The following is a 15295-nucleotide window of genomic DNA, read 5'->3' as shown; positions in this document are numbered from 1 at the left end:
TGTCCCGGAACTCAAAGTATCTCTACACCAAATTGCATCGAAATTGGTTCAGCAGTTTAAGCGTAAAGAGGTATAAGACATACACACTTTCGCATTTACAGTATTAGTATACTCTTACAATTTACTCTTACAATTTTGTCTCTGTATGCACATTCTTAATGCATATTTTCGTTCCAGATCTTCATCCACGCTGACCCCAATGACCTTTACAAGTACGTGCCCCAGGACATGCTGCCCACGGAGTACGGCGGCAAGGCCGGCTCCATGGAGGAGTTGAGCAGTGAGTATAATAACTCCGTCCTTAAAGATCAAAATCGGCCAAGTGCGAGTTGGACTCGCGCACGAAGGGTTCTGTACCGTTACAGAGCAAAAACAGGGAAAAAATTGTGTTTTTGTATGGGAGGCCCCCTAAAAATATTATGTTTAAACTATAGGTAAGCTAGCAGTAATAATTTAAAATTTAAAAGGCTATAAATGATCATATACGAACTATAATAATTCATATTTTATTCAAGTGTAAAATCAAAACAGATCTGTCCAGTCAGTCAGTTGTCGGAAAACGTTTTTGTAATTATTTTATAAAGATGTTAATTGTGTGCGCGTGAGAACTTTGAAGTTCTACAAAATGACTGAAATTATTCAGATTATGTTATAATTGCAATCAAGGAATTTGTTTTTTCTAGATCCTTATCTTTTTTGGTTATTGTTTTCTTAATAAGGCCCTCCGGTAAAATATATTATTATTGTTATTTATTTGAGACAACTGCACACAAACGTAACAAACAAGTAGATACAAAGGGCTCGGTTTAGGGTCAGTTCATTGCAAAGTGTCAAGGCGATGCGATTCCAAGCATTTTTCCGACTTTCAAAAAAGAGGGCAGGCTCGGCTGCGGATGTTTTTTAAAAACTGCAGTATATTGCTACTGCTGAATAAAATAAACTTGCCGGCCGCAATTTTGAGCTGCCTGTTTCAGTTTTGAATGACCAATTTAAAAATGCACCACAGTCACCTTGCGATGTGAACTGACCGTTAAATATAATTTATATAACGATCTTAGTATTTAAATTTTTAATAAAAGATTAGTTTGAACTTTGAACAAATCCTGCATAAGGGTAATCCCAGACAACATTTTCAATAATTAGAAGGTCAGAGGGAGCTACTAGCACATCTAGCACAATATACAGTAAATAATCTGACGAAAACCAGACATATTGCTCACGTGCCATATCAGAATACTGACAGAAACGTTGTCAAACGTCGCACAAAACTTTTTTTGCTGATGCTGCCGTCTAGCGTGAAAATTTTGCAGTAATATAAGACCCTATTTACCAATAGTATAGTATTCCATACCTTTTGTACCACGGATATGTCAGTTGCCTAAAATGTTGACCATAGGCGTATTTATTTGACCAATATCAAATATTTGGCTAGAATTACCATAAATGCGTAATTGACTTCACGGATAGAAAACCAAACATCATGCAGGAAGAGATAAGATTATGTTCCCATTGTGCGAAATGACGTCATTGTTTCTAAATTAGCCAAATAATATTACGTGTTTAAAAATAGGCTTAGTTATAAACAAGAATATAAAAAATGTATACCTAATATGTATTTTAAAATAGATATGATTGATTTGAAAAAAGATTACAGTTTGTCTTTGCCATCATAAGTATAATTTTCGGTAACATTATGATTACTTACGCATCTATCGAAAACTCATGCTCGTTTGTTTTTGTTCAACAGCTACACTAACTTTACCCTACAGGGTATAAATAGGCGCGGCCCTCCACTGGCCTCTACCACAGAATATAATATGGTCGCTGTTAAGCATTAGTGTCCTAACCCACAATTTATTTTGTCGTTAAATTTTGAATGCAGTCTTGTTCTAAATCATCTACAGAACATAACTGCATTCATAACTCAATACGTAATTTTTGTGTGGGTTAGTACACGAATGCTTAACAGCGTCCATATATTAGTTGTACCAACCTCTACGCCATTTTCTTACCTGCTAAAAATGTTAGAGCAACTGTTCTCCAAAAAATTATCTGACCTACTACATTCATCTCTATCTATTCTCTTTCAGACGCGTGGTGCAAGAAACTAGAAGAGTACAACTCGTGGTTCGCCGAGCAGGAGAAAATCAAGGCGGTGGAGGAACTCCGACCGGGCAAGCCCACCAACTACGACGAGCTCTTCGGCATCGATGGCTCGTTCCGTCAGCTCGTCATAGATTAAGCCCGTTATATGTGACGCAAGACGCAAATCCATGATTCTATACTTGAAAAGAGAACGAACATTTATGCGTTCCGAAACATAACCAGTATACTCGGCCAGTAAGATCTTCCATGCGACGACGTATTGTATTGGTGTAACAAGTGTGACGTCACACTTCGTTACAAATTATAACATTTCAACAAAGTCATATACGTCAAATACACTGGCATATATTTCATAACCAATCAAAAGTATGATGTCGACGTCTAGATAAGGACTGGCCAGTATGCTGGGTTAAATTTCGGAAGTTACTGTTCGTTCCCAAGTTACCATTTGTCAAATTAGTCCGCCATGACAGCTTGAACGTTTTTCGGTCATTCGTTCCCAAGTCTTTGTCAATGACGTCATGACTTGTGATATGTCTTTTGTTCGTTACTAGCTGTCATTGTGACAGTTTGCGTGTTGCGTCACTGTATTGGAACTGTCATCCCATTTGTAAATTGGTCCGCGCCTCATCTGTCGCCTCACCGTTTCAGTATTTGGTACTTTTAAGCCAAAGCAGTCGCTAAATAATGCTAAGCCTATTAAATTGTTCTTTTTATAACTTGTTTTAATTACTATCCCATTTAAAAAGGAAATAATATAATATAAAAAAAGGAATTAAAAGCATGTATTATGTAATGTAAGCTGATACAATTTATGCCATTTTTCCACCCTCTGTCCTTTAATGTATCTTTAAGGATGTATATAACATTTATAAATTCAAAGATTCTGACCTAAATTCGAAACATAAATAAAACATCCTGCATCGATTGATACCAAAAAATCAATACCTTACCGACAAGTTACGTGAAATAATTCATTTTAAAATTTCCATTTATCATACGTAATGTTTGCCGGAAGTGTTACAATTTTTGAAAATTTCTCAGAATTGGGAAATTTGTATTAAAGATGAACAGCTAAAAAACTGCTTATTAATTTCTTTCTACGATTTGCGATTTTTTAAGCCCAAAAAAAAGTGGGTTCACCGGTAATTCTGAGGAAATATTTCAAATTGAAATTTATGAAAATTATCCTTTGAAGGGTACGACAAGACTTTATATGAACTTGGGCGGGGGCGCTGCTGTTAAAGAAGAACTGTCAAATATGTCGTTTTTGTATGTGCCAGCGTTAGTTCCTTTTTTCGCCACCTGCATTTAAAGCTTTGCCGAGCTTTCTTGGCCGCCATTTGCGGCAGTCAAATCACAACGAATTTTTTTTCAATAATAATTGAATATCGAACAGTTCTTTAAAAATCTATTATAAAAATCATTACAATTGATAATAAGTGTCTGGGTGTCCAATTTTTTACATATTTAGTACTTTCATAATTTAATTGGATGTAGTACGAAATTTGACCTTATATACATCTTTAAATGACATTTTACATGATGACAAGCGTTATATCTGATTTTAGCACTAAAACATTGTTGCAGGAATGTACTTACAGCACTGACTCATGACATATTACAATGTCAGAAGGTGCATTATAATTATTTACAACGAAGACACAAAAACATCTCTGTAGACACAAGTTTTTAATTACTTCACACTATAAAATGTATGTGCTAAGTGTTATTGTTCAGCGTTATGTAATTCGGTGTCAAAGTAAATTATATCCATAAAATTATGTGCAAGCATTAAAAATTCAAATGTCCACTGCTACTTTGCAGCCCTGTTCAAAAGTGGTAGATAAAGTAGGATTCTGTAGGTTCATAAATAGCATAATAATTATTCCTGGTCACCAGGATAATACCAGAGTCATCAATACATGACTATAGTTTGTGCGTTTTAAGATGATATGGGTGACAGTTTTTATGTTCCTTGCTACGAGTTTTTTTACAAGAAAACAAAAAAAAATCAAAATGTAATAAATTATATTCCATCTACAAAAACGAAAAGTTGCTAAATGCTGACTTATTAATATAAAATAATAAATATTAACTGTAAAAAATTATTGTTACGAAAACATTTGAAAAATGTGAGATGATGAAACGGAACTTATGTCAATTGAGATTGACTCTGTTGAATCGAAATCAAATCGATATAAATGGGCGGCCATCTTAAATCGCCGGCACCACTGAAATGTCAGTACGAAATCGATAATTTCGATTGCAATTCCTTTACGAAGTGATTCGATATTTTTAAATTATCGATTAATTTTTGTTAGGTAACTTCCCTACTATTGTATAGTTACGAAACGTCACACGTCAAACGTCAAACGTCGTCATGGGTGACAGGCTATTTGAAATGCACCCCCATGATATGGTTATCAAATGAAGGGTATTCTGTGAGGAAATGAGTGACTTAAATTCGACGTGGCGGACATCCAAGATGTGCGCCACGTCGGAATTAAGTGCGTGCTAAAAGCGTGTTTTTTTAGTTTTTTAAGCTACTTACTTAATTTATAAGTAAGTACTATTATAAATGTAAATATATCAAAACAAGACTTTATTTATTATATCTATCGAACAAAATTCTCTCCCGATGCATACAAACTACGAAAGAGTGACGTCAGTCTTTCGTAGCACTTTGTATGGAGCGTTTCGGGCAGGTCTATTTTATGAGATGTTTGAAATGTCATATCTTGGTGAATTTTTAAGCTATCGGAGTCATTCTTTCAGCGATGTTTCTATTTTTTAAGGGTCATTCAATTACCAATAAGAAAAAAAAATAGTCATCAAGCCTATTATGTAGAATTTGTTGGAGTTTGGGTAGATAGAGTTAGGCCGCGTATAAATCTTAAATATTAGACCTATTCAATTGAAACTTTGTATGTTTAATAAGTATATTATTGACATGATATCCTGAGAATATGATCTATCTGCTACATTGGAAACCAACTCTATGAGGGTCAACTTCTACCCCCCATTTTAGAGGATTGGGGGCGAAAATTACAAGTTTATGAATGTTTAGTTGGTTGTATACTAAACTTAGATTACATACTAAATTTCGGCTTTCTAGCACTTCCGGAAGTAGCCAAACATTTTGATGATCATCAGTGTGTCAGTGACGAAATCGGCGTATTTTAGATACCTATAAAATCTAAAGTATTAAAGCTGTTCAATTGAGTCTTTGTACGATTAATAAGTCTATTGATGACATCATATTATCTTGAAAATATGAACTATCTGCTACAACGGGAACCAATTTAATGAAGGTTCAAAAAATGGCGAAACACTTCGAGAAAATGTAGGTAGTGCCCTTGCGCTTCGCTTGGCTCGTCTCGGCGTGCCCGACCTACCGTGGCCCCAGATTATTACCCCAAAATTGTATTACTTACTTAGATATAATATAAAGGCTGAAGGCAAGCAACAAACAATTAATCATATAAATGTATTGAATTATTATTTTTTCTACCCACGTTTTTATTTACGTGAATGAAAATATAGTACTTTATATTAAACACGTTTATTAATCACATTATTCAAAATATTTTTTTTTTATTTTGTAATAAGGCAAACACGTGTCTATATCTATAATTTCTATAATATAAATCAAAACTGCTGAATCGATTTTAATCATTTTTTCAGTGGCTATATATTTTATAACCGTGCGAAGCCGAGGTCGCTAGTTTTAAATTAAAGTCAGGTTATCGTCAAATATCTCCGGTGTTAGCTAAGGCTTAGGATAAAACTGTAAGCGAAAAACTGAGTTAAAATTAGCATTGGGTTAAACATCAGATTTTTTTTTCATAAATACGTAGAACGACAAAAGAGGACATGATGAGATGATAAAAATTTGTTTTACTTTCTAGAATTCTAAAAAAACTACCGTTCTTACAGTGTCGCACTAAAATACTTTCGATGGTCATTTGTTTTCGCAGTGAAAGTTCGATTTTTTTATCGCTAAGCTATGGTACAAAATATAATGCCGTTTCTTCAATCATGGCATGATTACCATAAATTACAAATTGCGAGACACACATTTAGTTAATCTAGGTATTTTGGAGGTTCAAAGACCTCTCTTGAGTCTTGACCTGGGCCCTGATTCACAATGCGTAATTCGACTCGGTTTCGAAAACTTCACCGCGCGATATCTAATAAAGGCTCGCCGCGCTGGGCATTGACCAATGACCGCATAGTAGAGTTTCCGAATCCGTGTCGAACGGGAATCGTAAATCGCCCTGTTTGATGCGTACTCCAAAACTTGAGAGTAGGCCTCCACATTCAAATCTTCTGATCCGACCGAAAGCCTGACCTTAATCTAAAAAAAAAGTAAATAAAACTGGATAATAAGCGTATTAAAATTAGAGAACGATAAAAATAGTAATTGTATTAAAATTTAAAATATTATGAAAAGTGTAAAAATTGATTTAATTGATTTAACAACAGTGATGTAAAGATTAGTAAATAATATAAACAAACTAATGAAATGTAATAAATAAAAAGAGTAGTAATGGTCCTGTATAAAGAACGGGGGAGCAAGAATTAAAAAAAAAGACCTTAATCTAAAGTTACATCGCGCTCCTATCTATGATAGTCACGTGACAAACTTAAGTATAATCTTTTCCTACTAGTTTTCATCATTTATTTTGCAGAAATTATTTTTTCTTTATAAAAATATTAAATCCATAATTATCCATATTGATATTATAAATCCAAAAGTTTGTCTATCTATCTGTCTGTCTGTTACCTCTTCACGCCATCCACTGAACCGATTTTGCTGAAATTTGGTATGTAAATACTTTGAGTCCCGGGAAAGGACACAAGATACTTTTTATGTAATGTACGATTCCCGTGCTATAAACGAGTTTTGGCGCAACGAAGTTGCGGGCGCCGTCTAGTTATATCTAGATAGAGAATAGTACGTTTTTAAATTCGCTCTAGCTTAACAATTTCACACCAACAATACCAGGATTTGAAAGTGTTCTGCAACATAGAGGTCAAGAGAGAAAAAAAAGTATGTAGTCAAATGAAGGCCCTACAACTTTTGCTGATATCAACATTTTCTTTTTTCATAATATTTATTGTAAATTTAAATAATATTTTGATTGAGCCATAATTTGTCCTCATCCTTTAGGGCCTCCTTTCAGTAGACACCTTCTTTCAGCTAGCGCCTAGCGGTGGATTCTACAACATTCAATAACGGAACACCACTTCATAGGGATTGCAATCCCGCAAAACAGGATCCTGCAATCTGCTGGATCCCGCACCTACAAATTACAAAACGCGGATCCGCCGATCCCGCAATTTTAAATTTGCCACTACAGCGTTGCGAGTATAATCTTTCCTTCCCCTCACATCGTTCCAACTTTTACTCCTACTCATTTTCTGTTCATGCTGTCAGATTGTGGAACTCGCTCCCTCACACCATTCGTGACAGTCCCACTATCGCTGTTTTTAAAAGACGCTTGAAAGAGCATTACCTCGAATCTCAATCCATTTAAATACTAGTATTATATTTATTTATATTTTAAGCATATATTTTTTTTTGTGTATTATAATATAATACCGTAATTTAAAAATTTGTTAGATTTATTTACTTCATACAACAATATTATATTTTATTATATAGATATAATATGTAATATTTATTTTAAGTAAGTATATAATTATATTATGTAGTTATATTTTAGCGTTTAATTAGTATAATATCAAAATATCTATTTTTATCTGTTTAACTAGTACGAGTATTGTGTTGATATAATATATTATATATTCATAATAATAGTGCACGTTCTATCTGCTGTCTTAATCCTATCTCTCTCCGTAGGGCTGCTGGAAGAGATTTCTATTAGAAATAAGCAGATCCTTTGTGTCGTTTTACTGTGTATAATATTGTCTTATTGTAATTGTTTCTTGTGCACAATAAATTGTTAAATAAGAAAATAAAATAAAATATAGATATGCCTTGCGAAACGGCAAAAGTGGAAGTCTACAAGACGTGTTTTCTGTGAATGGCAAACCCATCATCACCGCTCTTACTTTCTGAATCATCACTTTGTTCAAGTTCGATATGTGGTTTTCATCCCTATAATATCATCAGTGTTTTGTTCTTTATGTGCGTGTGCTAAACACAGTTGGCTCTGAGCTGATGTTCTCTGGCTTAAAGATTGCATAGCACCATCTGTAACGATGCAGGCAATGTCTTCTTCCAGAGAAAATCCGCATTGATAGAGTTATCTCTCAAAATATTACAACAGTTTTATGGAGTGCCCCGATCGTTTATTTTTGAAAGTCCTAAGATTTCCAATGGGTTTGTCGCTAAGTTTTGGTGAATGGATGTTGACATTCATATACATATCTTATTTAATTTTATTTTTTACCTTTACCAGCATTGGACATTGGGCATAGGGGAAGTACGTACAAAACGACATAGTGTTTTCATTTTTAATCATAACTCTTTATTTTAAAAAGCTACAATCATCCTCCATACAAAACAATCATCATTGGTTCATTAACATAATGTTTATGCATCTTATTATCAAATAGGAACGATAGAAAAAATAATATTGAGATCAATCAAAACATCTAGCAAAAACCATTTTGTCCATACTGTCAGGACAAAATGACATACACAATACGGACATTATGACATACATAAAATTATAAGCACAGTTCACAAACAAAGTTCTTTGTTTTCTTCGGAACATCAGCGCATGATGCATGAGCCCAACGAGAACACTCAAGACACCTCAGCCAACACTCGCCGGGCTTAGATCGTGAATAAAGATCATTGCAATAAATACACGGACAGTCATCATCATCATCTACATCTGATAACAAAGCATTTTCATGAGAGCTTTCATCATCACTGTCAATTTTTTTCTCTACTTTTTTCTTTTTTCTGCTAGACTTTTTCGCTTTCATTTCTTGCTTGCCTGAGGTAGATGGTATTTCAAAAAGAGTCTTTTTTACTTTCCTTTTCTTTTCTTTAGGTGGAGCTTTTGGTGTGTTTGCATCTTTGAGTTCTATTATGTTAGGAGTGGATGTTAAATGCCAGTGGTGTTTTCGGGGTTTCTGTTTTCGTATACCTTGGCCCTGAATGTACGGCCCTTGTGGCGCTGGTGAAATGGTCTCCACGGGAAATAGCAATGAACCTTTAGCTTTTTGCTCCATAGAAGAATCAGGTCTCTCGTCGGGTGCTGCCTCTGCATTTACCGTATTTGGCTCCATAGAAGAACCAGGTCTATTGTCATTATCAGTTGCTTCTCCATCCATCTCCAAGATTGAAGGACTGGGGGTCGCCTCTGCATTTATGACATGTTGTTCTATCGAAGAATCAGGTATTTGCCCATCATCAGTTGCATCTTCTTCATGCATTTGGAGCGCCGAAGGAGGAGCATTTGCAAGAGTTTGAGCAATGTCAGTTTGATTATTCAACGGAATATTAGTTGTTTCTGCTGGTGCAAACATATAATCTGGAAAAATTTCTGGATTTATGGGCCATAGTCCTGTTTTTTTAAATCCATTTGTAGCGTTCTGTATCGTTGCACTTTTACCGTAAGCTTCAGTAAACAGCTGTCCAATTTGTAAGTGAGTGACTACTCGCCCTGGATGATTCTTTAACCATTTAGATATTTCTTGATGAAAATAGGTTTTGAGAGGTCCATAAATACTCACGTCTAATGGCTGCATCCGGTGTGTGCAATGCGGTGGCAGACAGAGCATTGCAATACCATTCTCTTTAGCATAGGTCACTGCTTCGAAACTTTTGTGACTAGCATGACCATCACACACAAGTAGGACTGGATCGTCAATACTGGATTTTGTATGTTTTTGAAAATGCTTCAACCATTTCACAAATAGCTCAGCATTCATCCATCCACTCTCTTGTGCTAGTCCTAGTGTGCCAGTAGGAGCTTCGTCCACTAGTTCGTTCTTCATGTTTTTACGAGGGAAAATCATACAAGGCGGTATGAACGAGCCAATTGCATTTGTACAACAGACCACTGTTACATTCGAACCTCTCTCGGCACTCGTAAGGCTGCCGACTTGCTTTCTACCTTTAGTGGCAATAATTTTTTGTGGTTTTTGTACTGTAGTCAGGCCTGATTCGTCTACATTGTAGATGCGATGTGGTGGAAAATTGTAATCATTTACAAGTTTTTGATACTCTTGAAAAAACTTTGCCACCTGTGGTTTATTAAATGCTTGAGCTCTAGCTGCTGAAGTAGCTTCAGGGGTACGCAGAGAAATGTCCTGGTTCCTTTTAAGAAAGCCATCAAGCCATTCTTGCCCAGCACGTTTTTTTTCTTTGTTGAAATTATGCTTTATCCCATTCATCTCCGCCAAATTAAAAGCAAGTTCTTGAACTGCTTTTCGCGTTAATCCAAAAAGTCTAGTTTCCAGGAACTTTATGTGGTCAACCAATTCCCTTTCAATTTCAGGAGTAAAGATACACTTAAAACTTCCTAAGCCTTTAGTATTAGGCAGTATAGTTTTGTTCGCATTTAATGCATGTCTTCTAAGCGTAGCTTGTGGAACACCAAAAGTTTTTGATGCTGCCAGCCATACCATCCTATTTGCTTGAACTGCTTCAATTGCTTTTTTCATAGATTCTTGACTCCAAGCCTGACGGTTGGTTGTTCTCTTATAGTCACGTGGCATTGTACCTGAGTAATATTAATAATTTATTAAAAAACATTATCTGTTAGAATATCGAGAACGGACAAAATGACATACTATGTCATTTTGTCCGATTTGTGGGTATGTCATTTTGTCCTACAGACCTTGAAAACAAAAACAAATTCACGATTTCTCGAAAACACAGATTCTCGTATTAAAACCTACTGATATTACAAGCCAATATACTAATGCTACGAACTGAGTAATATCCTTCATGAAACTATGCACAAAACTTACCAGGAACAAGCAGAAATCCATGTAAACAAAAAACTTTTACGACCGTCAAACACTTGTTGCTCCACTGCAATGGCGCGACTGGACCAATAGCGCTTGAAGTCTCGCAGGTTTCCAAACATGGCGGCCGTCACGTGCAGTAATGTCAAACACCGCGCTACAGCGCGCCAATTTTGAATAAAGCCCGATGTGTCATTTTGTCCATATATGTCATTTTGTACGTATTTCCCCTAATTATTGAAATACTCGTTAGTCTAATTAAATTATTAATCTAATTGCAAACTAAAATTAGAATACATTTTATACATATTATTAACTAATTAACTTACGGGTAATTTCAGATTTTTTTTTTTTTTTTATTTATTTTGTTCAATATTGTATACAATGATACTACAGAATACAAGAAATCTTGCCTCAAAAACTACAAAGAGTTTATCTGGACAAGATGTGGTCGCATTAGTTGAGTTTACTCAATAGATGTTTTTTAAGTTGCCGTCTATATTTACACTTGTCCCGATACAACTTTTGTAGGTCTTCTGGCAGCTCTTCTACAAATGAAGGTATTAATGTCTTAAGTATTCTGCTTCCATAATAATTATTACAGTTTGGCTTAACAAATTTTGTTTTACAGGTTTGTCTTAAAATGCTGGGTCTTATTTTTTCTATTAAAAGTGTAGGGTCATTAACTTCATTTAAAACTGCAAATTTAACAAGATCAAAAATGTGCATGACATTACAATACTCAAATAAGCCTTCCTCATTTGTTTTAAATTTATTTTTAACCGTTTTAGGTACAATCACTTTTAATATGCGTAACGTTAATGAATGTATATTAAGTAAGTGACTTTCAAACGATCTTCCATAACTACTCAGACCATAGTTAACAACCGACTGGGCCAACGATAAATAAAATAATCTTAAGGTTCTATAGGGTAACTTGTATTTAAGAATATAGATTTTACTGAGTACAGATCTTAATTTCGAGCATACATGGTCTATGTGTGGCTTCCAACTCAGTCGGTTGTCAATTATGAGACCGAGGTATGTATGTTGATTTACTTTTTCCAATGCTGGACAATTACATGCGTTATAAACTACATTTGAATGGAAACAATCATGAGTATGTGCTATAATCGTGGGGGAGATGAGAGGCAAATTATGAGCAGAATGAATATGTATGAATTTAGTCTTTTGTGAGTTTATTATAAGCCCCACATCATGCGCATATTTACAAATAAGATTGTAATTTTTTTGCATGGTATTTTGAGCTTCCTGTATCGATTTATGAGCCACTAAGAGACACGTATCATCGGCAAATTGATAGATATCTCCTTCTAATATTAAATTGCACATTTCGTTAACGTAGGCCAGGTACTCGTCAGGGCCGATCGTGGACCCCTGTGCCGTGCCCGCCTCGGTGCTTTGCAAATCACTATACTTATCGAGAACTTTAACAGCCGTAAATCGGTCTGTATGATAATTTTTGAGTATTTTCAAAAGGGGGCCTTGAATCCCTGCGTTCGATAATTTTTGGAATAGTATTTTAAAATCTAAAACGTCGAACGCTTTTGAAAAATCAATAAACAGCGCAATTACCTGAAATTTTTGATCAAGATAGCCGTTAACCCTATCAGTGAAATCTCGTAGCAACTCTGTCGTACTCCGTTTTCTTTGAAAGCCATACTGTTTATGGTTAATAATATTATTATTTTGAAAGAAGAATGATATTTGATCATCGTAAAATCTTTCTATTACCTTGTCTATACACGATAATATAGTAATGGGGCGATAGTTATTATAGTCGTTATGGATACCCCCTTTATATACAGGTCTAACGGTACCTATTTTAAGAATATCCGGGTATATACCCGTATCAATACAACAGTTAATCAGGTGCGTCAGGACAGGAACCAATAATTCGGAGGACGATTTTATGTCACGGGCCCGAATGCCGTCGCGCCCGGGACTTTTGTTTATATTTATACTTTTAATAATTTTAGCTATTGTCTCATGAGTAGCCCGCTTTAATCTAATTGACATTGTAGGTTTATTTTCGTATGTTCTTGAATCTAATAATTTAATGTTACAAATATTTTTAATTTTTTTGATTGAGTCCTCAAATTTCTTTGCAAAGTTGTTAGCTATAATTAGGGGTTCGAGTTTAAAATATTTGAGTAGGATGTCATCAATACTTTGAACAATTTTTCCCGAAATTTTATTTATTATTTCCCATATTTTTTTCGGATTATTAAAATTCTTACAAACATTAGCCATAATAAATCTATTTTTAATAAACTGCGCATATTTATTTGTTTTATTCCTATAGCAATTAAAGTAAAGGCGCTTAGTGCAATTATTTTCATCTTTTTGCCACTCCTTATATAGTCGATCCCTCTCAGCACACATATACTTTAAGCGCTGATTAGCCCATGCACAAGAACTACGTTTTGAGTTTGTGTTGACACTTTTTGTAATTTTACAGGCGTCATATAATGAATTAAAGTCGCTAAGTAATAACGACATAATCGTATTAGGGTCCGTAAGAGACAGATATTTACTAAAGTCAATGGAAGAAATTTCATTTTTAAGTTTTATGTTATCTATCGATGTATAAACAACACGCGCCGGCGCACTGGCGGATGGTGTGACCGGGACCGGCAAGGCACCCGCGATAACGCAGTGATCGGCCGGCACGGTGTGCACCACCGCGCTGTATGCAAGTGCGTTGTTAACGTTTCTAATAAACAGATGGTCGATACTCGACTTGCTAATTGAATTTCCATACTTTTCTATGCGTGTGTGCTGAGATATGGCACACTCGAAGCCTACGTTACTTAAACAATTTAAATATGTATTGACGATGGGGCTATATTGACTTAAGTCGATGTTAATATCACCTATAATAATACAACTATGTTTATGGTCAAATTTCTTAATCATGTTATCTAATTCACAAATAAACTTTTTTTTGCATGTCTGAGGTGGTCTGTAAATGGCACATAAACCGATACGAGTATAATTATTTATGACTATCTCACCACTTAAGCATTCCATATATCTAAAAGTATAGTTGTTATATCTATTAAAATTTAAAGACTTATGTATGTACATTAACACACCACCACCTTTTCTATTACTGCGTAATTCGCAATGTAAATTATAACTAGGTAAATTAAATTGATTTGACATAGCTTCCTGTATATTAGCTTCTGTTATGATAATAAAATTGATAATGGATTTTGAACTGTTTACAATTAGCTCTAATTGGGCAAAATTTTTATTTAACGATCTAATGTTAACATGAAAGAACAATAAGAAATTTTCATACAAGGGAATATTATACAAAAATTCGTTTAAATTCCCAAGGTTAAGTTCAATAATTTTACTATTTATGTCATCCATTTTTATTGATTTTAAGGTATTCATTTACAATTTTTATACCTATTATTAATATAAACCTTTTTTGCAGATTACAATTATTAGTATACTATAGGCATGATATTATCTTAGGTTGATATTTTTATAAGTACATTTTTTTTATATGTATTACATTGTTTTAGCTCATTTTTTAATTTTTTCAATGTCCTTTTCAGTTTTAATTAAAGTTATTTTACCTTTATCGTCTTTTCTTACTAGAACCGATCCATTTTTGCACCAGATATACTTATATTCATTTTTCAGTTCCTCTTTTGTCTTCCAGAGTAAAAATGCAGTGGCAGGGGTCAGCGATTCACGTAGATAGATTTTTCTACTTCCTTCTAGACCGATGGCTGCAGCAGTAACTTCGGTTTTTCTGGAGGTTTCCAACCAAGAATTTCGTGCTCCTTCCTTCAGTTGAATAATGATGGAAGGCGGAACGTTCTTTTTGATTCCGGCTTGGCGTGGCTCCTTTTTATAGGATTTTATTATGTCATCTGGATTTTGCTTAATGATTTGGGCATATTTGTGCACGATGACTTCTACGTTGTTATTTCCGGACTCAATACCACACAACTCCAGTTTGTTTATTAGCTGAGATTGTAATATTTGATTCATTTTGCTTTCGGTTACTTCGTGTTTAAGAAATAGGTTTTTGTAATTGTTGCGTAGTTCTGTACACTGGTTTTCAAGTTTTTTCATATTTTTTTCGTAGGTAATTATTTTAGCTTCGTATTCGTCTATTTTTTCGGAATAAAAATCGAAAGTACGTTGTAGCTCGTCCTTGATCACCTGGCTAACCTCTCTTCTGATG

At 34.7% G+C, this 15295-nt stretch overlaps 2 protein-coding genes across 4 annotated transcripts in view; one reads left to right on the top strand and one right to left on the bottom strand.

The window, feature by feature from the left end:
* LOC121727793 (alpha-tocopherol transfer protein-like) overlaps positions 1 to 15295 on the top strand; it is a 31607-nt gene that overhangs the window by 13068 nt on the left and 3244 nt on the right. For 2 of the 3 annotated variants that reach the window (XM_042115787.1, XM_042115786.1), the window contains 2 exons: positions 178 to 280; positions 2091 to 2797. In XM_042115787.1, coding sequence (XP_041971721.1) covers positions 178 to 280; positions 2091 to 2242 — 255 coding nt within the window. In that variant the 3' untranslated portion in view covers positions 2243 to 2797. Of the gene's footprint in view, positions 1 to 177; positions 281 to 2090; positions 2798 to 15295 lie in introns of those variants that run through there. The other variant, XR_006035723.1, reaches the window with a different exon arrangement.
* Positions 8581 to 10089, bottom strand: LOC121728230. Its single transcript, XM_042116371.1, has one exon. The coding sequence runs from the start codon at positions 10087 to 10089 to the stop codon at positions 8809 to 8811; it is 1281 nt and encodes a 426-aa protein (XP_041972305.1). The 3' UTR covers positions 8581 to 8808.

The sequence above is a fragment of the Aricia agestis genome, chromosome 6 (assembly GCF_905147365.1).
Source record: "Aricia agestis chromosome 6, ilAriAges1.1, whole genome shotgun sequence".
Classification (NCBI taxonomy): Eukaryota; Metazoa; Arthropoda; class Insecta; order Lepidoptera; family Lycaenidae; genus Aricia; species Aricia agestis.
The sequence above is the reverse complement of the archived record's forward strand: the minus strand, read 5'-3'. Positions and strand labels throughout refer to the sequence as shown.

Coding starts and splice junctions, on each gene's coding strand:
- LOC121728230 (XM_042116371.1), bottom strand. CDS start 10,089: ATGAAGAACGAACTAGTGGACGAAGCTCCTACTGGCACACTAGGACTA.